This window comes from Rhea pennata, chromosome 10 (assembly GCF_028389875.1).
Source record: "Rhea pennata isolate bPtePen1 chromosome 10, bPtePen1.pri, whole genome shotgun sequence".
Classification (NCBI taxonomy): Eukaryota; Metazoa; Chordata; class Aves; order Rheiformes; family Rheidae; genus Rhea; species Rhea pennata.
The window spans coordinates 11,466,850-11,490,167 of NC_084672.1; the positions used below are offsets into that span (position 1 = coordinate 11,466,850).

Here is a 23,318-nt window from a genome sequence, read left to right on the forward strand (position 1 = left end):
CAGCACAGAGGCTGCGCCTGGCACAGGCGGGACAGGCTCAACCGAGCTGGGCGGCAAGAGCCGGCTCTGGCTTTCAGGGCCTGTTTCCGTTTCAGTAATACAGTATTTTCCAGAGGAGTAATTTTTGACCAAGTCTAAGTCCACTGCTTACTGTAGCACGCCTCATTTTAAGATAGTTTCATGTTTTTTACTGCCTAACTGCTTTATCCCTACAAAGGCTCTGTTCGTAAGTCCTTTATTTCCTCTAACAGCCCTCCAGATGCTACCATCATTTTTAACACCTGCTTGTCCTGTCTGTCTCCTTCTGATAAGAAGTGTTTGATCCTGCAAAGATGTAAGCATTTGAATAACATCCTGCTCCCAGGGTTGGGCAAGTGATTTCCTTTTCCCTCAGGCCCTGCACTGGGCACAGCTCTGGCAGGGGCTGAACGAGAGCTGGTGAGCTCAGAGGTTGCAGCAGCAGCCAGGTTTTCATGAGCAGCCCTGGAAACCACGGTGCAGTTGCTGACTTACTTTAACACCTGTGTCAGGTGTTACATAGCCCCCAAATCAGCCCGCATGGATACTGATCATCCAGGTTGGGTTGAGCTACAAACGGCATGTAGAATCCCTTTATTTGGGTGTATTTTGCAGCTACATGGAGACACTCTCAATCTCTAAGCAAAATTCCTTGTGTTACATTTACAGTCTTTTAAAGCTCATAGTCAGAAAATGGCCTAGGATACTTCAAACCTCCCCCTACTACCCGTTTTTCTCCCATGCTGAGCTGAAAGTTGTAGATAAATGTGCTTGCTGTGCCCATTAAGTGAGACTCAAATATTTCATGGTTGCCTATGTAATAAAATGCTTGTTGAAATGAACATTATATGGCCTGGTCATTTGTAGTATGAGTTTATAAAGCTTTCTTGTAGCAAGATTTAGTAGCAGGCCTGCTCAGCTTTTCCTGCTTCCAGCTCTGCTGCAGAATAAAAATTGTGAAGCCACAGTAAGTTTCCATGCAGCACAGACACCTCCCAAACCAGATGGTAATGGGGAAAGAGGACTTGGTGTGGCTTCACTGCACTGATCAGCACCTGGTTTAATTGGATTCTTACCCACATTGCAATGCATTATCCAAGTCCTTCTGCCTTTGCTGGTCCTTCTGTGCTGCTGTGTACTTCTGGGTCCGTATCCTATGGATCTTCATGTGGCAATGGGCTGAGTCGGGCTTGTGAGCTTCCCGCTGTGACCGTGGGATGGCACTGGAGGAACATGTGTCACCTAGTGCACATTCTTCTGGTGAAAGGGACAGGTTACTGATATCCTGTGCCACCCTCCACAGCAGTGGGCTGGGCTTGAAGGCACTGCTGAAGTCCTAGAGAAGGTTTTGTGAATGGCTGTCAGATGGGGATGAGAAGCAAGACAGGTGTAAGGGGTGGTTAAAACATACCATGGTGAGGAAAGTCTTGAAAAAGTATCTGGTGCTCAGATACTAGCTTTCAGTATGGGCATAGGCTTCTATGACTCTGGGAGGATTTTGGTATCCTCTTGTTACATGAAATTGTTTCATTTCTTAGAGGTTGTCCCAACAGAGTCAAACTGGCCAGCCAACCATGAAGCTGTATTTGTGCGTTTCCCCCTTTCGGCAGCAGTGAGTCGTTAGAAGGGCTCAGCTGCTCATGAAAGTGCAGCTGTTTTGCTCTCTTCTGATTCAGCTGTATGCTTGTGTTTCACTGCACTCATAACCCCCCAGGCCTCCCAAGGACTGTCAAAGGCAGGAAAAACAGACATGGGAGAAAAGACCTGGGAGTGGATGGTCACTGAGGCTCAGCACGGAGGCAGCTGTTACCCATAAGGTTAGGCTGCGGGGTTTTATTCATGACTTTTTATTCTTGCACAAAGGAAAGAACTAGCCTTGAGAAAAAGAGCAGTAGTCATAAAGCACCTCTACACTCTCCATATTCTTGTGATAAAAAAGCTCTGCTCGGTCTCAGCAAAAGAGAAGCAGTTGCTCATCAGACTTTTCTTCCGAGCAACGTAAACACTTTGCCTCCTGCCCTTGAAATGGCTTATCAAAGAGCAATATCTAATCAAAGTCTCTTTCAAGCCTGGGCTAACTACTATTTGTGCTGTTATTAACTTAAGGCTGTTTGGGAAGGGGAGGTAGGGGGCTTTGATTCCTCTGACATGAAAGCTTTAAAGAAGAGAAAGAAGTCACAGTATCGACCTGTGATGCCACTGCATGTAGATAAAAGCCTAGCTGTCATTTTTTTTCCTGCAGAGCCTCACCGTGACTTCAATGGCTTGACTTCAGGGTCATTCAAGCCTGATTTATGAGCTGCAGCTTTTCCACTCTGGTCCCACAGAGCGTGACCTTTCTTCTGCACCAACATCCCCACGCTAGCTTGGAGAAGGTCACATTGCTCCCATCCCCGTACATGGAAGCACGTGGTTTAAAGTGATGATCTTATTTCCAGTCCTGTTAAGCCCCAAACTTTTGAGCATGCCCGAAGAGATCAGTTGTATTGACACACAGGAAAGGACACTACAGAAGTAATTACGGAAGTAATCTGACTTCCTCACAGCCTATCAGACTTAAAAGAAAGCCTACTTTCCTAGTGCAGAACTTCACAGCAACCATTTCAGTTTCAGCAACCTCATGGTTACAACCTATTCTCTTGCTTTGCAATCCTCTTTATGTACATTAACCCTGCAGTTAATATGTGGCTTGTAAGAGAGTGAAATAAGCCAGAAAGGTCAAAGGCTAGACAGACAAGATCTGTTTAAGTTTGATATTACTTTTTTCTTTGCTTCACATGGAAAAGCAACTGTCAGCTTTTAGGCTGCGCTGTGTCCTTTTGGTCCCTCAGCGGCTTTCTGTATAAGGATAGTGTATCTTGGCTGACACTGACTGACTCAGTTGCAATTCCAGTTTCTCCAGGGCCTTGACATGATTTCAGTCTGGTGATGGTCCCTAGCTTGCATCCCTAAATAGTCTTGTTATGGCTGGAGATAGTAACTTTAAGATTTTGCCGGGGATTCTGAGGAAGAAAATGGAGAGACAATAAACATCATCAGTGTTATTTGTGCCAAGAGCGCTAGATTAAGCTTGCGCTTTTTAAAGACTTATTTTGGGTGATGATTGCTATTTTATGCTTCTCCTTTGTTTTACTTTCTGGCAATTGGACAGGTGAAGCACAAGCTGTCTCAAGAGCTGAGTCTTCTATGTTGACACAGCCACAGAGGCCACCCTCTGCCCTGGGTGATGCCCCATTCTGTGACCGTGAACACACTGTCCTTCCTTCACAGCGCCGTTTTGGGCCCTGGGCTGGGAGAGACTCTGCCGCTACAGGCGTACAAACAAAACACATGCTCTTGGTCACTGCCCTGCACTGCCGCTTCGCTCCAGCCTGAGGAGCTGAGAGCAGCCACCGTGTTGCAATGTGCAGCCTCTGGCCTGCTGGATTTGCAGGCAGTGCAGAGGCCTGGGGTGTGCAGGCTGCTGAGGGGAAGGGACGGAGCGGGTCCTTTCCATTGCCTAATTACCATTAGATGCTTTTTAAATGGCTTGTCCGAGTTAACTATGCAGTGGAGCAAGAAAGTTAAAAAAGTACTAGTCAGGTATTTCATAGAATAGGATGCGATAGAAAAGTGTAGAGGGCAATTGTGGCTGTTGAAGGTGATAGGAAGGAAGGAATAGCTGATACAGTGATCTAACCCTTCTGCCAGCTGAGCACTGAAAAACAAATTCATCAGCACAGACTTAGCAGCACCATGCATGGCTCTTGTTTGGAGCACAGACCTCCACAACTGACTTCACCACTCTGATACAAACGCATATATATTCTTTACCCACAATCTTGAAAAGGAATAACCCTTGTACTGTACTTACAAATAAGAGTTAGGTTGTAGTTCTCTTTGTATAACAGTAAACAAGAAACTAAGTAAAAACCAATACCAAATATCACCAACAAAGCCAGCTACAGTGCTAAATAGACTGCATCTCTGGTAGCAAACACTGCTCCATCAGTCGTACTGATGGTAGAGGTGTGAGTAAAGAGCGACTTTGTTCTTGCCACGAAACTCCACAGCGTTAGAGCTCCATAGGCAGAAGCTTGTTTTCTCATCACTCTTATCTCCAGCTGAACTACACCCAGAGTGAAGTGAGCCTAGTTTATGTTAGACCTGGTAGGGGTGACACAGCCACGCAGGACCAGCCCCTCGCTCTGGGGAGCTGTCTGGCATCACATGTAGCATCTGCCTATGCTCCATCAGACCAAACATTGTAGTTCCACAGGGGGATTTTTTTTTTCCTGAAGAAATATGTGACAGTTATAAAGAGTTGGTCTGTGCAGGAGAACTGTACGCTTACAGCACCAGCATCAAACCAAAGAAAATCTAAGCTCCGGGAGTAGCAGCTGGTCAGAGTAGATGGAAGAGGTCTGAACTTTACTCAGCCCATATCATTTCAGGTACAGAATATAACCATCCGACTGTGTATTCGCAGTCGGGCCGGGGGTAGACTTAGTGCAGAAAGCCAAAATGATCTGAAAGGTGGATCTGTGGGTAAAAAAAGTAACAGCTTAGAGGCAGAATAGGGGCTGAACTAAGCCAGTGAGAGAGAATTATAACTTGAAACGAGTATGTTAAGGTGTTTTACTTGCAAGTTCTGTGGCAGAGCTTGGCAGACTCTTCTCTGTGTGATGCTCAGCTAAAAAATAAAAAATAAAAAACCCCCGCTTTTTAAGACTATCTTCTAGAAACTCTGTTGACTCTTCTTGCAACAAAAGCACCACTAACACACACAAACACTACTTTCCTAGTACATACTGAGCCAGATTTAAATATATCACTGATATTTACTTAACAAATATTAGGTATGTACTCTGGTGTGGTTCAAAGAGCATTTTTAAAACAGCTTATTTCAAAACAAGGCATTTTGTTTTCTTTGTTTTCTTTTTTTTTCTTTTCTTTTCCTTTTTTTTTTTTTTTTTTTTTTTTTTTTTTTGTTCCTGGCATGATGGTGTGGATACAACTGTCTGCTTTCTGATCTTGGCTTGTCAGAGGTTTGTCGTTATATGGACAGCACATATTTGCACTGAGCCTGCCAGCATGGATTTTTGTAGGCAGAGAAAGGCTGCTTGGTTTTAGGGCTTGGTTGTATGGGTGGGGAGGTATTTAATTCCGCTGTAGTGATGTCCTGAACCCTGTCTGTTCATGCAGTTGGATGCTTTCTCCCTGTCTACCCCTAAAGCGATGTCTGATGTTATACATACCATTCTCAGTCCAATCACTGCCTCGACTGTTTAGGCTGGGCGTCTTGCCTCTTTCCCAACGCTTGCATTCACACTGTATCTTTGCAGTCCTACTTAACTGGATGGCTGAAATAGCTGGCACCACGCACTGCTGGGGACAGGCCTGAGCTCAGCGTGCGCCCTCCCTTGGCACTCAGCACTCCCGTTGCTCTCTCTGAAGTTGGGAGATAGTGGCAGGTAGGAAGGATTTCTCGCTTCTCAGGAGCTCTGACTGGGATCTCTGTAAAGTGGCAGTGACAAACCGTTATGAAGGCACTTGCTTTCTAAATTTCTCTTCCCACATTCTTTGTAAGTCAGCATGGCTCAAACCAGAGCCCTCAAGAGCAGTCCGGTAGCCCCCAGGTCTAGGCTAAGGTTTCTGCTGGATGGCATCAGACAAGCCACTGTGCTTCTCTGCAACCTTTTTTACTCATTCGCAAAAGTGCTATGTGGGTCTTTTTGGATCTTAAAAGACCTTTTGGTCTTTTAGGGATCTTTCAAGAAAAAATTCCTTGTGAAGAAAAATATTAGCAGCAAAGTAACATCTTTTTTCTTTTCTTTTCTTTTCTTTTCTTTTCTTTTCTTTTCTTTTCTTTTCTTTTCTTTTCTTTTCTTTTCTTCCTCCCCCCTTTTTTTTAAAGACAAAAGGAGACAGTTCTCACTGGAGGTGCAAAGCAATATTCCTAGCACATCCTATGCTTCAAATACCAAGGCAAGCCAGTCAAGCATACTCCAATTCATACTCCATTCATACATCCAATTCATCTTTGCGTCTGAGGACAAGCCATACCTCCTCCCAAGGACCCAGAGAGCTGCAGGATCACTAGGATGACATATACCCTTGGTATAGAGTGCACTGTACACCGAGCTTGGCGCTCAGCGTGCTCAGGTTCAGCTAAGAGCTGATGTAATGAGCCTAGTGAAGGATTTACATCAAATGCCACTTTGGAGTATTAAAGACAGATAGGAACAACTTTTCGTTTGAATAGTTACACACTGGCTAAATTCCTCCTCTAATTTCAAAACCAGGCAATCACCTTTTTCACTTCCTGCCTAAAACTGTGCGTGTCAGTGCACTATTTCCCCATCCCAGGAGAAATGTATGTGATTAAAGGATGAAGTAACTTCTGTTAATTACTAGGGACTGAACTGTGTAAGATTATCCTAGCTCTAGCAATGACTCTTGTCACTCGAGGGGGGGAGCAAGCAAACCAAGAAAAGAGAGATTCAAGTTTCAACAAGTGTCCAGGCTGCTTGTATTTGCTCATTTAACCCCGAAGGCAGAGAGGCCTGGGAACACTCCTAAACTTCGTTTTGCAGTATAAAAGTGCGGGAGTGCAGTATGAAAGACTGTGCATACACATCCACAGTGCAAGCAGTAGTGATGCACCACTCACAAGCTGTTTTAGTTAGTATGTTTATACTCTCCTTCTGTCTGTGGATGCTCCTGAAAGGCTTTCAGCCATTATGTGGTATTTTTCCAGGTTTACTTTAACTTGAATCAGAAAAAGAAGATGGTATTGTGCTAACTGTTGTAAGCAGCAAGAATCTAGTTGAATGGCAGGATTTAGACATGGTGTTAGGGCTCCGTGTTTGAGGGAGATCCAAGGCCAGTGGAAGTTAAGTGAAGTACTTCTAGCAAACTGTATCAGAAGAAAAATGGAAGACAGAAGGGAAAACTGGAATATGAGAAGAACAGATTTATTTTTCTGGCTGTAGAAGACTTACTATTGAACCACAGACAGAGCTTTAAGGTCCAGGACCTCAAAGGTTTTTGGAAGCCTCAAACCTATTTTGTTTATGGCTTTGGGTCTTCTGGCCTTTTCTAACGCAGTTGCCTGACACATTAAAGAGACTGGTAAGACATAGCTACACTGGGCTTGCTAAATTCCCTGAGGTTTGCTTGGAAAGTGTAGGGAGGAGATTCTTAAAGATCTTAAACAAGAAAAAACAAAGCATGAGAGACGCTTTGCCTTAGTAACATTCAAAGCAGGCAGCCAGAGAAAGCACTCAGTGGACTTCAGTGCAGAAATCCTTTGCCCACTGAGCCACAGCTTCAATAAAACAAAAAATATCTCCAGCACCTTGACATTCCCTTTCATCCGAACCAGCAGTACAGGCTGCGCAGGGACATGGTGGTAACTTGAAAGCTTGTTTTCTGCATCCAAACACCATGTCAGCCTGAAATGCAATCCATCCTGCTATCGCTTAACGAGGCCCCTGGGACGGCCGTACCTTGGAGGCATGATGTCACGCATCAGCAGAGAGATTATTTGTTTTGAAGCTTGTGAATAGCTCTGAGACTCCATTTCAAAGTGCTTCTCGCAGAGTCATGACTCAAACACTTCTGGTCTCATAGAAGGACACAACGGACTACAGTTTCCCTGTGCTATTTCTGAGCACCCTGCGAGGGATTAGTAGATATTTAATTTTATTATCCTTTATTTTCTTGTATGAGAGAACAGCTTTGTCATTGCTTGAGTTCCTTCACATTCATGACACATTTTCTTAAGTGTCCTGTCAGCGATATCTCTATTGAGACGAGTGGAAACAGCTACAGAGAAAAGCAATGGTGCAAAAAGTTAGGCATCCATTCCATTTCAGGTGATTTTTTTAAACTATATTCAGCCATTGGGAAAACTGTAGTGTGAAAGCCAACTTCAGGCCTGTGACGAGCTAGCTGTGGACAGCACCTCTCCTTCCTCTGTTCTAAGAATAAGCCGTTGCTACACAGCATTTTGTACCTGTCTCTTGAAGGGTCTAAGACATTCCCCTAGGACACTTCACTGAGGAGCCAACGTTTTTCTGCTAGATCATAATAGTTCCATACTTCTCTGGAAGTAACTAAAATGACGGCCAGGTTTAGCAGCAGTATTGCCAGAATGAAAAATAGAGCCTGGAAAATAGAGCTAATAATTCTAAATGGGTCATTTAATACTGGATGCTGAGCCTTATTCAATTTAAAAACACAAAGCTTTAAGATTAAAACCCTAGAGGGAAAAAGACCTCTCCATCATCCCGGCTGCATTGGAATGAACACTTGTATTAGCATTAAACCAAGAGTAAATGAAAAGTATAGACACTATATGAAACTGTCAACCTATCTGAAGCTGAGAATAATTTCAAGCATACTCTGTGAGTTTATTCCAAAGTTCTCCCTTCTGCCGTGAAGGACCTTTACTACATCAATAAACCCACATTTTCTGTCCCAAGAAGAGTTCAACCACTGGGTGATAGTTCAAAAACAAGAGCAAAGATACTGAACTCCACTGAACTAAACTAAAACCTTGTTCAGAGCACAGGGCATTTGATGTTGATGTATAGTCTTGGAGAAGAAAGAAAGGGGATCTGGAATGGTGAAGAATTTGCAGTGAGATCCAGAGACATCTAGATCCTGGAGCAATGAATGTCAGACCTGAGCTTTTACTGTTTCACAAAAAAAAAGAACCTTCCAGTTCCCTGGCCAGCAGCCTGGACTCTCCCCACCATGAAGCTCACGCAGCCTCCACTGCCCAGGAGGCTTAAGATGTATTTGCTCACCATAAAAGTCTTCACATTTTTTTTCCAAACACCCTTCTGGAGCCATGCAGTGACTCCATCACTACAAAAAACTGGTGTAACTCTCCAAAGGATTTTTTTTTTAACTAAAAATTAAAGTTTGTCTCTAGGTAATGCAACAGGCTATCAGACACTGGGTTAATCTATTTAGTCCTAAAATCAGGTTATTTGATAGAGTGGAATGAAATGAGACAAATGTATAGTTTTACTTAGTTCTTTTCTAAAGTCTTTGAAAAAAATGTCTAGTTTTATGGTAGGTTAAACTGCAGAGGTAGGAAAATGAAATCCCGCACCAGGAAACCAGAGAGAGATACCAGAACTAGAAAGATGATAGAATTACCTCATGTATTTTAAAAATGATAATTTAAAAAAGGAGCTACTCCCTGTGATCTTTTAACCTATTTTGACCTCCTGATCTTTATTTAACAAAAAAATGCTAGAGTCCTTTGCCAATTCATAGCTCACTCAACAGTATTTTTAGCCTTATTTTTACAAACCTGTTGTCAGAAACAGAAACAATCGGAGTGAATCCACCCTTTTCTGATGCCCTTTTGGCAGCATTTGGCCTGCTTGCCTGCAGACAGGGACAATGTACACGAGAGGAAACCGAACAGGAAAGGTGGGAGGTGGTGTGGGATCAAACTGGAAACAGCAGTGTTGAACCGTGTAGCTCAGCTCTTCGGTTATGCTTCGTACAAATCCCAAGATACAGGTTAGGCATCTGTATGCTACTTTCACATCTCCCTAATGTTGATGTTTTGGAGTCCCCTGAAGCTCCTGACATAGTTTTATCATTCAAATTATCTGTGGTTCTAAGAGATTATTCTAGCAGTCAAAGATTGCTGAACACATCCTCCTACATTAAGAGGCACAAAAACACGTGCAGACTAATTTGGGATTTGTCCTATGTCACAAGAGCAAAACGAAGAAGGCTGTGGGAAATGTGGCGCAACACACGGAGATGGCTGCGAGACTAGAAGGGGACGTTTCTCTAGGCAGGAGGAGAGAGCAAATCCCCTGAACAGTACAGAGTTGCCAGACTGAAAAAGCAAGAGAAATGTGATCTGGAGAAGCTGGCTGGGAAAACATCTTGGGTGAGGGTCAGGCATGGTAGTTCCAGATTTCCTTTAATCACAATCTGTCCCTGGCAAGAGCAAAATTTAGAGGGACAACAAAATGGGCAGGGCTGCATTCAGGGGCTGCAAATTAGCATTTTACTGTAAAGTTATTGTACAGCAGCATAGGCAGGAATCTGGCTGATACAATAGGCTGATCAGGACAGCTCTACACTCCAAGTAACGGCACTAAAGATACAGTATGCATCTCAGGGAATTAATCATATTGATCACATTTTTGCAATGACGACGCATCAGGCCTTTTTTATAGCAGATTAAATGAACTGCTTTTACCATTCATTAATACAACCAAGTACATTAATACACCTATGAAGAAATATTTTTACTCCCTTCCTGCAGACATTCTCTGGACCCATACGCTATTACTTTTCCTCTCCTATCCTCCTTGCAGCAGACGAGTAGAGCTATTAGAGACAGTGTAATGCAGCTTCCCCCTAATGGAGCCGGAGAGTAGCTTTTCCCTGAATAAAGCACAGGAACCTGCGTGCAGTGGAAGAGATTAACACCAGGTGGCAAATTACAGCTGATTACAATAGATGCATGTATCTGGAAACACAATGTAATCTTGTCAGGAAAACAAAGCATCTGGCAGCCATCTCTCCCTCTTGTTCCCCTTCTTGGAAACGAGGATACTTCATTCTTTAGTTTTGAATGGGAATATATCCGTTCCTTCAGTAGCAACTGTAGAAGTCCTGGAAGATTGACAAAGATGCAGTACCCTCGACCAGGACCCCACTCCCGCTGTCCTGCTGTTATTGCTGAGCTAATGCTAGAGCCTGGGTGCTCCTAGGCAGGGTCTGAGCCCTACTGGGCTAGGCAGTATTCAAGCACAGAAGAACGAAAGGGAATTACTGAAGGGATTTCCCTGCCCTCACAGCATATAAACCTGATACCAGATAGGAAGGGAGCGCACACAGGCAGAGAGAAGGGAGAAAGGCATGACTCCAACCTGCACAGTGGAGAGCTACGAACGGTGATAGCCTGTGTCCCATCAGCTCGGAGATGAAGGAGAAACACAGACGCAGGTGACAGCTGGAGAGATCGTCGTTCCTTCCTTACCTGCTTTAAGGTTCCTGCTGCGGCAGCCCCTGAAGCGCTCCACTGGCCACTTGTGCTTCTTTTTTTCAGGAGTGGTCCAAAAAGCCCTTTCTCAGGCAATTGCCTCTGAATCGACATAGCAATTCCTTCGGAGCTCGTGGAGTGCCTTCCTGCCTACCAAGAAGGCCTTTCAGTCCTTCAGGAGAACACGGCATTACACTGCTTTTAGATGTGCTGGGTCTTGTCCAAGGACATAGAGGACATTTTTGATAGTTTAAAAAAGGGCAGGCCTCAGACTCAGGGACTAGCAATATGCCACCTTTCATCACCCAGACGCCAATCCAACCCCCCAGCTCGCCCCTTCCCTGGACAGTAAGCATCTTAGTTATTTTAAAAAGAATTTCTAGAAACTGTAAGACAGTCTGCAAACTACAAAATAAATACACATTTCAAATGAAATGGCTAGGACTTTGACACTTCTTAAAATATACATTTTATTATTTTCTGGTGCTTGCTATGAAGGTTTCATTCAAATTGTGAAGGTATACAGCCTTTACAAACTTCTTGAGTTAAAGGTTTTTGTTGTTGTTGTTTTTATGTTCTGTTTCTTTCATGGCAGAGGAAAATACACAGGCTATAAAATGTTGAAATTCATTAGATATTTAGTATTACCTCTTCATATACGCTGTGGAATGCTTTGTAGAAATACTATATAAAATAAGGCAGACTTTGACAGGGAGTTTAATCATAAAATTTCATGGGAGAAAACAAAAAGTTCCAACACATTATTTTCTTTCGTAGCCAAGGGAAGATCAGGTGAACATCACTGGTTTGTGAGAGAACTACTGCAGTTCTGGTGCTCAGATAGTATACAGTTCTTGTTTATTTTACTATTCTCAAGTGAGACCTTTTCAATAAAACTTATTTTAATTAACATAAATCAGACAATATTTAAACATACACATCTATCCTTACAGTGCAATAAAAATGTATCATTGTATAGTATTTTGTATTTGCATTATGAAAATAAAAGGTCTGTACATCAATTAAATGTATATTAATGAGTATGAATCATGTAAATTTGTAACGCATCTAAAGTTGGCTTTGGCTTTTAAGTATTTATAAATTCATAGAAAATATTGAACATCTAACAAAATAAATAAAACATCATTTTAATCATAGATGCTAACGATCAACCTCAAAAAATCTTGTGTTATTTTTTACATTTGCTACTAAATTTCTTAAAGAGAACTCACTTTCAGTAGTGCTTAGAAGTGAATGATTGCACCTTCTGTGATGTGAAAAAATAGAGTACATCTATTTTTCATAGATCAAAAATTCCTTCATGGAGACTTGCATTTTAAATGTCTGATTGTTCTATGTAACTGTCTTAAGTGCTTACAAAAAGCATGTAGCTTTCTCGTAAAAGCTGTGAGTCACTATTAATAGATATTTTTTTCACTTGCAGAATTGAGGATTAAGCAAAATCTTCTAGTGAATGTCTGTCTTTTTAATGAGGATTCTTCAAGGTCTTCCAGCTTCACATACTGGTATAAAGATAATGCAAAAATATGTTCACTAACAGACCCTCTTCAGTACAAGTACTGCAGCAATCCAGTGTAATTCCACTTGATAGGCTGATTTCATTGGAGTCCACACATGGCAGTTTGAGGGAGTCAACTGCTGACCTCGTGTTCTCTCGAATTTGAAAGCTCCCCCAGCGCTTGGGCTAGCCTTACTGTAATACTGAAGAGACCAAAACAAATCTGAAATCACATGAACAAAAGTGAGCTTGAATAAATATGCATCAGGTTAGTAAATTACACACCATGGCCTAATTGCTATTCTGGTGGTGGTCGAAGGCTCCGCAGTTTCCTTTCATCTAGTCCTTTCCAGTATTTAAAGTTATTATCCAGATGCTGCATCAAATTTGGCAGGTCTGCAAATGCTAGGGAAGAAAGGGCAAAGCGTATTTAGTTTGCAGAATTGAGAGTCACATGATTTTGCCTGCTTAAATATCACTTGAAATGTCTGGGCAACTGTGTTAAGTAGGAATGCTTAAATCTGTCATACTGATAGCTGAAAATGGTTCTGGCTTTATAGCTGTCATCACTCATGCATCTTCTCAGGCTATGGAGAACAGTTCTCTGAGTTTATTTAACACTGGTATTGCAAGCACTAGCAAAGGGACCCAGTTTTCCAGGAGAGCCATAACTAATTATGCTGGTAATTATTCTACTTCATCAAATCTCTGTCACATATCATGATCTGGTGTTCAGGGGAGTCACATTTCTGACCACTTTCACCGCAGAGGCAGCACTTTGGAGGAAATAGCTGCTCCCCAAGGAGCTTGCAGACTGTAGAAATTTGTCTTGCAGAGTAACTCACGTTAACATGGACAAAATGACTATGCACAGTGTGTTATCAAAGTGAATGTGTTCTGTTCTCCATTTAGAGAGAAGGCAGCTTAGAAAAAGTTAAAACATTGCCTGAAAATCATTTTTTAAAGAGAAGCCACAAGAATGGTTCATAGCAGTATCAAAATACTTCTAAGTTACAATGAAGTTATTAGGTGTACTTGAACTACAGAAATTTTCCCTTCCTTCACCTCCTTTTAGGAATCATAAGAAAACAATTTAATATCACAGTACTTTCAAACGCTTGCAAAATACGTATTGATAGGAAATACAGCAGAGTTTTGCTTACCATCCCAGGCATCAAACATATCAGTGATGAAGTAATCAATGAATGATATTTGGGATTTGGGGATGCTACAAGTATTTCTGTCAAAAACTGGCATCACCACAGGTAAACCTTGTCTCTTTTCTTCATCAGTCTGTAAAGAACAGTGTTGTCATTATTCATCTAAGACACATTCTGTTAACGAGCTTCTTTTAGCAACAGATTTTTTGGCACTGACTAGAGTGTGCAATTGCTAAATAGAGGAACCAGAATAAATCTGAAGAACATGCAAGCAGATCCTAAGTACCTAATTGTACAGGTTTCAGCCAAACAGCAGACAGCACAGTGCCTTCCAGTATTCCCCACAAAGTGATACATTTATTTTCTTCATGTTCACACAAAGCTGGTCCTGAGGTACTTCACGAGTTACTGATTTAATTTACGACTGCTCTGGAGTTAAAAGATGCTCCACCATTCTTAACCCCCAATGGAAGCGGCATTCTGTGTGTACTAGCGGCGGTGACATTTCTGCCATCTGTAGCAGTGGCTCTGCCCTCGCCTTTCCCCTCATCTTCCTCAGGCTTTTCTTCAGCGCAGTTTGCTGCAACACTTACAGCACGTCTCGGAGCGAGTGCTGCTCCCACACTACACTGGAACCTGATGATGCTATTCTTGAGGCATAACCAGCATGTGGGGACGCAGAAAGCTCCCTGCCTCTGCCTCTTGTGATGGCAATGCATTTGCACGCAAAACTCAGAAAACTGAAACAGCAAACTGAACAACATGAAAGCTGAAGTTTCCAAAAACTGCACTGTAGAAGCTGTTGATTTCCATCTAGTCTTGCACTGGCATGAATAATATCCCACCATTAAAATAAAAACATTTATATTTTTCACACAGCATAATGCAGCCTTAAATCTTGTGAGACACGGACAGAGATTGACAATATAAGCATCCTTCTCTTGCCTTTTAAAGAAATGCTCACCTGGAATTCGAGCAGCCCTTTTTAGCTGCCTTACCTGTGCAAAGTACTCCTCGGAGATGCGTCCAGCCCACTCTATACACTGCTCTAAGGGTCTGCATGGATTGGAAATGTCTGCGCATTTTATCAACATGCGTTTGATAAGGATACGGTTTTCGGGAGATGTGAGAACGGTTTTCACTGACTCGCCATCACCATTATTCTGTAACAGTTGAGAATTAAAAACAATCCATTAGCAGGGTCTCTGCACGCTTACGCAAAGGCTTTGTGCTTTGGGAGTGTTTCTGCATAGGAACCAGGCCTGCCACCGCTGACAAAGTTCTTCATGACAAAATACTTTAAGCTGAACTTGCAGGGCAATACGAAGGATAGCTACAGCTCTGCACTAGCACTGAACGCTCCGGTTTCTGGATTCATTCACTGTCTCTATGACAGATCTCTTCGGCATCTTTGGGCAAGTCACTTAACCCCTCTGTGCCTTATCCGCCGCCTTAAAAGCGTGTCGAGGATTCATTCATCACTGTACACAGTGATGAGTACTGTAAAGGCACAAAAATGTATTTCTCCACTGAAATCCAAAGATTAATGGCCTTTTACATTAAGAGTGGAATATCTGTTAAGAAAAGTGGACTGACCCGAGATGCACGGTCATCCTCTGCACACAAACCTCATCAGCATAAGCATCAATCATCATGGCAGCGCTGCTGCTGTGAGGAGAGTGAGACCCCACACTGCCTCCCAGGCAGGCGCCTCCTTTCCCTTCCCCTGGAGCCACGTTAGCCCGTTGGGCTCAGACCTGACTGGGAATTTTTCTTTCTGAGAGTTTATCACTGTTAAAGTGATATATTACAAACACACTTCAGAACAGCCTCATCTTCCCTCTGGTAGTCTAGAAAAGGTTTCAGCCCACACATGGCCTATATTTGGTTCCCAGGCTGCACATACCAGCGTGTGAGCAGTACTTGGAGCCAGTATACAGTTAATACAAATAAAGGTTCCAGTGATCCAGATCAGAAGCTATTTTCTGTAGAGCTCTGATGAAAGAAGTTTCCACAGGATAAGGATTCATGATTAAAATACCTAAAAAACCACCCATAGGGATATTACTTGAATATTTACTTGGATAGGTGAGCACAGAGATTTACTGCATAGTTTCTTATCTTTTACTTGCATTAGAAACTTTTTGAAGCAAGGAATATACCAGACTTCTCTAGCACCTACCAAGGCTTTGCTCTGTATTTGATGCAGCAAAGAAGTAACAGGAATAATAATAATAATAATAATAATGCCACCAGTTCCTGCTGTACTTTGTATGACTAGGTAGATCTTAGTCAGCTTCTACAAAGAAGCATGAACAGTCTGGTCTTTTACTAGGACACACTTTTCATTATGTAGAAGAAATTTCTTTCTGAAGGAAGAAACTGATTATTAATAATCTAAAAATTATTAGGTGGTAGTTTCCTGGTTCAGAAACACCAGCTCTACAGTTTCTGCCAAAATGAGACTCCAGAACCAGTTCTTCTCCCCATTTTTAGATATACAGCAGGGAAAATACAGAGGAAAGAAAGTGAGCTGCATACATCTCCAATTGCACGGAAGAACCTGATTAGAGATCACTCAGTTAAGGACAGCAGATAACATCCTACTAGGTAAATCACCAGGAATCAAGAAAGGATGTTTACTTCCGTGATCCGTTCAAACCAAGAGCACAGTTCTGGTTGCTGGATGCGGATGTCTTGGGAATAAAATGTGCTAACTGTGCTTAGTCCCAGCATCCTGCTCAGAGTGCAGAGGTGTCTCTGCATGTCAGATGTTGGCTTCCTGTCAGAGGCTTAGGTGACATCATGAAGGGAAATGGGAGGATAAAGGATGCTGGAGCTGGAATGGATTTTTTTCAGTTTATGAAACAAAAGAAGAAAGGAAACAAACAGCAGCTTCTCAGCATGGCTCTTTGAACAAATATGTATAAAAATAATAAATAATAGAAAAAAAAGTGGAAATGTCCCATTTGGAACACATGGCTGGCAGCTCAGCCTGCAAACATTACACTGAGTCACAGCCATGCCTGGAAAACAGGCCAGGAAACACAGTTTGCCGCTGCAACCAGATACACAACTGGACTTGAGGGAGGATCTGCTAGCGTTGTTCAGCTAGTAACAAGCACAGCAAATACCTGCTTTTACCCACTCAAACATTATGGGCCTTTTAGTAGGAACCTGCTGAACTGAGAAACTCATAACTAAGAGAGAGAAAACATTTTGCTTCCTGATCTAAATAAAAACCTAATCATTTTCCAGGACTACTGTAGATCTAATTACTCCTGCCTTAGTAGCTTGACTAGACAACCTCGAGTTCCCCACTGCCATCATCTCTGGGACTCTGTGTTGACTCCTCTATCTTCACAGGTTCTGCAGCGCCTCTTAGTCTTCCTTTCTCCTCACAACACCCATCATTTCCTCCTTGCTTCTGCCAGACATTCCCACTTCTCATTCTCCTTTCCTCCTCCACCTAGTTCTTTCACTCTTTTCTTTTCTGGCTGGAGAATTTGTCCTTCAGTGTGCCTACATGCCAGACTACCCTGCGGGTGAGCAGGGATGTGGTGTCGTAGTGCTGGAATGAGTAAAGGAGCTGCTGGCAAACAGCTCCTTCACCTACAGGTCACTGCAAACAGGCAGAGGAGTGCCCTAGCTTTGCTGGGCTAGCTCAGTTGCTTGAAGTCTACCAAGAATTACTCCCCTTCTTGTTTTCTTGTTTGTTACATTCAAGAAATTGAGCAAAGTGTTCAGCCTCACAATTTTCCATCTATTTGCCAGCCCTATGTTTCCATTAAAATCTCCCGAAACAAAAAGTGTCCATCAGGCATTCAAATAAAGTGTATTATTGTGTTATTTCTTAATTTTCTGGTTCTGGAAAATAAATAAAATCTATAAAATCTATAATAATGAATTAATACAAATTTCTGTTTTGAAAAAAAGATAAATCTGAAATGAAAAAGTCCAGTCATCTACAGCTATATTTGTAGGCTAGCCTGGAGGCTGGCACTTCATATTAAAAGATTTTGTTTAATACTGTTCATAACTGCCAACTTAAATTGTTTGGTTGAAGTTTCCCTACTAGGTGTCCGCCTCAGGCAAAGATTTTTTTTTTTCCTGTGAAATTGCAGTTAAAAATATTTCGGTAGCTTCTATATACAAGGTTAGGGAAAATAAATTGTTCATGCTGACAGTAAAATATATTGTTGTTTCTTTGTTTTCTAATACCTTCACACCTTTATGAGTGAGGACTGGAATTTAGTTAGAGGGATAACTTGGGGTAAGGCATTCACTATCCCTGTGCAAATCTGCTGGATTTGTTACAAGCTTTGGAAAAAGAAATCTGTGGTTTGTGTAGACTCAGTAGGGATTGCTGGAGCCTGGAACTGACCAGGACTCTCCCTGTAACTGTAGTTCTTGGCTGTGCTGGACCAGGCATTATCCAGGTTTTGCAACTAAGAACAGGGAGCTCGTCAAAGCCTGCAGAAAACAGCAGCACAGAAGAGGAGCTTGTTGCCTGATTTGAAAGTGAAAAAGGAGAAGAGAGGGAGTAGAGTGGCTCAAAGAGCCTGGGAATTGTGAAGGAGACAGAGCAGACTGGCAAGCAAACACAGTGGGGAGAGAGGAGGAAGGCTGGAAAAGGCGGGGGTTGTTGAGTGAGGAAGCAAGTGCTGGAGAAAGGAGGAAGAGACGAGCCAGTCAGAAGCCAAGGAGTGGAGCGGCAGGGAAAGCTGGAAACAGCAGGACATGTCAGACACTGGGCAGTGAAGAGACTGAAATCAGAGAAGTGCCTGTGAAAACCAGAATCTGATGATACACTTCAGGCCTGACTGCATCATAATATCTGTGTATAAATGGAGCCCATAGGTTGAAGAGATGGTGTCAGTTTTGTCTTTTACTAAGCTTTGAAAACAACTTTATAATTTAAGCATGTTTTTTTGACCAACTTTTCTTTATTGGCAATAGGTAGGAGACCTCCTGTAGTACTCAACCTTAACTAATAAATGATCCATCTAAGGACAAACATATACAGAGACTAGTTGTTGCCTTCTCCAGGTTCTGGCAGCAGTGGACAGGCACTTGTTACAAAGTGGAGATGTGTCCTGGGCAGAGAACTTCATAATTATGTAAGATCCAGTGCAACACCCACAGAAATTAGTATTAGTCTCTCTATGACTTTAAGTCATGTTCTGCAGCGTGAGGCTGTCTGGGAAAAATACTTCATAGCCGCAAACTTAACAGCCTTTCTCCTAGTTTAGTCAGTAAAACAGTATCCTACTGGGACTTTGGCTTCACATTCACATACTTCTCATTAGCATCACTGGGTGCCAAGAACAAAGCTAATTCTAGCATATGCTCCTATGGACAAAGATATTCTCCATCTAGCTCCAAATTTGTTTCTGATGAGTGAAGAATGAGATCTGTGCCTCTCCCACCCTCTGATGACAAAAAGACTACCATCCCTCATTACACTCAACATTCAAATATGTGGCTTTCTAAAAACATGGTAAGAAAACACAGACTACCATTACAGCTCCTACAGGATGTTGCCACCAATGCAAACTTTATTATAACCATTTCTGAAAATCTTCTCTTTGCAAAAACCATTCCAACAAAATTACACACTGCTCTTACTGGCAACAAAACTGCTGGTTGAAGCTGTTACTGAAACTGGTGTGGTTTTTCAGAACGAGTTCATAACAGGCAATTTCACTGTGTCCATGGGGTTCCAGATGGCTATTGATTATGTCTATATGATACATAATGCCACCATCATCTATTTTAAAGATTGAAAAAGAAAGCAGGCAGAAAACCCAGGAATGCTGCCAGGCAGCACTGAAAGCTGAGGTCCTTCACTTCCAGGGAGTGTTATATGGCAATCAATATACCTGCCCTTAGGCTGTGCCACCAGCAGCTCCTATTTTGAGTGAGGGAGTAATTCAGCTTCTGTTTTGAGGCAAATCATGGTCCCCTGTGCAGAAACATCCAACAAGAACGCTAGGCCTTGCCACTTGCACCCTCTCCATAGGAGCAACAGAGGTTGCTTACTAAGTAGCCATCGAAATTGAAAGGTCTCTGGATCACTAATCATTTTGTTATTACAGGATTCATGGCAATTTTAACAGGAAAATACATATGGCAAGCTTTTGGTCCCACATACATAGCTGGTTCTCATAAAATATCACAGCTCTGCAATATTAATAGGATCCAAGTGACTGCCACTCATCTTCAAAATGTGTGATGACCACACCAAGCAAAAGGGCATTCAGAGGTGAAAGACACTTCTAATCTCTTTTTCTCCATACTTCTGATGAACTTTCTCAGAATACTACACAAGAATTTCCTATTGCCAAGGGTTCCCAGGCCCTGCCCAGTCATTTTAGAGAAGACTTGCAATGTTGCTTACCCCACTTTCTTCTAGTGCTGCCAAGGGTTTATTAATGCTGTTGACAAACTTGTTGACATGCTCAAAGTGCTTTGTCATTTCTGTTGCTAAGACCATGTCAATAATGGCTTGGCGAAGGGTTCGATACTCATTCCTGTTTAAAGAAGGAAACGATTAATGCTGGCTAGTTCACAAAGTGCTGCTTGCTAAACAAATCTAACAAAAATACTACAGACCATTTGTGTTGTAGAGAGGTGCTGAGGGAAGAAAGAACAGTGAGAAAGCCTGGGGAAGCTGCATCTACGCTGGATAAAGCACCCGTTGCTGTGCAGAGACCTATGTGCTAGAGGCATGACTGGATCTTTAGGAGAAACAGTTCAGGAGCTGGGCAGATGCAGAGGCACCAGCTACGCAGCAGGGCTGCCAGGACATGTCACACTGGCATATTCCCAAGGCTTTCAGCACAGACACTTAAGCAGTAGCTCATGCTCCAGCCAACTTTTCAGCAGTACTTTTCTGCTGTGTTGAGAATGCCAAGGCAATGGTCACACCCTTCCCCTAAATGCCTTTCCAGAGCTGGAAGAAGAGCAACAGGTCCTTGCACTATCCATTGCAACACAGCATTTAATTTTTTTAGTGACGCTCCCCAAATTTTCCATCCTTCTACCCAGCAAACACTGACCCACACAGCCACAGCTTGTCTTCTGTGTCCAGTGATACAAAATGATTCTCCTAGACTTGCTAATGTGAGAATTACATTGTAAGTTCCTTAAGCACAGTCTGTCTTTTATCCACAGGAGAAACCTAAGCTACGGGCTGACTCCTAAGCTTCTGCAGGACACATAGTCCTGCACTGTACTGTATCAGAGGCAAACTTCCACAAGGGATACGTATAATTGTCCACAAGGCACTGCCCTTGTCCAGGATGCTTGTTTGCATTATCTTAAGTCACATAGAAGAAAGTGAGAGATGTTAGTAGGCAGACAAGTACCCCAGGTTTTGAGCTTACCTCTCCATGCTTTTAAATATATTGCATTTGTCATCCCGGGTGGTGAGCTGGAAAGCCAGGGCAGCGTGATGGCTCTCCAGCACTGCGGTATCATTGTAGAGAATTGCTAGCTCACTGCCAGCATTGCACAGGAAAGAATTTGTTCTTCCTGGGTGATCCACGTCATGGACTGTGGCAGCAATGAGAGCGGCAACCTCATCAATCGGATCCAAAGTTTGCTGAAAATAGAAGGATGCTTAGTTTTCCTGGCAGACTCACTAGAAACCCTACTCTTTCCATAAAGGTTAAGCCAAGTTCCTGAGGGACAAAAGCCAGAACTCTGGAGATCACTGAGGGTCAGATGTTCTAGATAGAGCAATGGAAAAATCATTATAAGCTTCACTGAACATTGCATGACACTTTGGGCCATTTTGGGCCTGTTGGATTTTGCTTTCGTCACACCTTTGACAGTGCATCATGTTAAACAAATAGAAAATACCAAACTAGTTTGTGTTTTCTAGCAACACAGGCCACCTTCACTCAGAATTAGGGTATTTGGCTTGGAAGAAGGACCAATACTGCTAAAAATTATCCTTCTTCAACTAGATGACTTAATTTCTTCTGGAAACTGAATGTGTTCTAATCATATTTTACTTAAGTGTTGGCTAGGTTTGTGATTTGTAAAGAATATTTCACATATATCCAGTTCTATAATAACAGTGTCCAGGAGCTACAGCCAGTATGAATTCTATGAAAAATTCTTGATGGAAAAATTACATGACACTTTATTCTGTATTTTCTGTATCAGATTCTGATTTTCTTAGCATGCTGTACTCCATGGTTTATGTCTAGTAATATTTGTCATTGCTTTATATCTAGTTATACTGATCCTATAATGAAATACAGAACTATATGACTTTTAAGTTTTTATACTGTAACTTTTTAATACTGTATTAAAAACATAAAGGAGAAAAAGTACCAAGCATCTCAGAAAACTGTTGCATATAGCCTTTATGTTGTACTTATGCTGGGCTTTTTGTGAAGGGTTATGCACACAAAACACTTATGTCAAAATTTTAATAACAAAATGAAAGAGAAACAGGAGCAGAGATGTTCCCAGTTGGATCTGGAAGCAGGCCAGGTATTTTCCATTCTGATTAGCTTGAATTTAAGGTCCAAATTCCCAGCTCAGTTTGACAATACCACTCAGAATGGTCAGTCTTGGTAGGTGAATTCATGAAAGTAGTGTGGTGAGTTTGACTTTGATGGAGCTAGGCTATTTATTAAGCGTTGTCAGCAGTATTTGTGGACAAAAAGAAAAGGCAGAGTATTTCTGCTCTAGATTCATAGCTAGTATTGTCTGAAAGTACTATCTGCTATGCATTAACATCTTACTTCTTTCTTTCAGCTGCTGCTCATGGAATTTTGCTTTTGTGGCATGAAGTTAGGAGAAAGATAGAGATTTTAGAGCAGGTTCTCATCTGAGGGATGCACCATCTCATCTGTGTTTCCTGTAGTTGGTTTCTTGTAGTCAGGTAGTATGTTGGCTTATTCAATTCATTTACAACAAAAGTAACAGCCAGATTTTGCCTAATCCCGATGCGAGCTGCAGAAGCTGCTCAGGTACCGGCTGTGAAGAACTACTCATTCTCACTGAGGCATGGAGGGGGTTGTCTCCACTCACAGCACTCCAAGGAGGTAAGATGCAGGCACAGCAATCCACCACTCTGTCCCACACCAGCCAACCAAGAAAGCCAACCAAAGCAGGAGGTGATTTGGATCTGAAGGTCATTCTGCTTCCTGAGCTCAGGCTGTGCCTGCTGCTGCCCTCTCTTTTCAGGGATCAATCTGAACAGAAATTCCAGGACTTGGCCTTTAAAATTAGCTGCCACAGTAATGCACTGTGTTATCCACTCCTATACAACACCCTGAATATACAACAGTAAATGAATCTTCCTGAAGAGATCTGTGCTGAGTTAATTATGCTTCTGCTGACAGCTATATGCCCTGAGTACAATAAATCTGTAAAGTAGGCCTGTAAATATTGCTTACGTTAAATAGACCAGTTCACTGTGCACATTGCTTTCAAAGATTTGAGTAACACTGCAGTGCTGGTGAAGTCAAAATAAAATAAAATTTGGAATGTTAGCTGTAATATGTAAAACTACACTATAAATGTCTCATATAGACCAATCAGCACATGCTACCAGTTTAAACAGATGAAAGGACCAGAAAGCCTTGCT

At 42.2% G+C, this 23,318-nt stretch overlaps 1 protein-coding gene across 1 annotated transcript in view; it reads right to left on the bottom strand.

Annotated features, from left to right (window-relative positions):
• Positions 1 to 11,474: 11,474 nt before the first annotated feature.
• PDE8A (phosphodiesterase 8A) overlaps positions 11,475 to 23,318 on the bottom strand; it is a 134,393-nt gene continuing 122,549 nt past the window's right edge. The window contains exons 18-23 of the mRNA XM_062583408.1: positions 21,097 to 21,314; positions 20,109 to 20,241; positions 14,707 to 14,871; positions 13,712 to 13,841; positions 12,834 to 12,953; positions 11,475 to 12,751 (exon numbers count right to left, since the gene is read on the bottom strand). Coding sequence (XP_062439392.1) covers positions 12,847 to 12,953; positions 13,712 to 13,841; positions 14,707 to 14,871; positions 20,109 to 20,241; positions 21,097 to 21,314 — 753 coding nt within the window. The 3' untranslated portion in view covers positions 11,475 to 12,751; positions 12,834 to 12,846. The remainder of the gene's footprint in view (positions 12,752 to 12,833; positions 12,954 to 13,711; positions 13,842 to 14,706; positions 14,872 to 20,108; positions 20,242 to 21,096; positions 21,315 to 23,318) is intronic.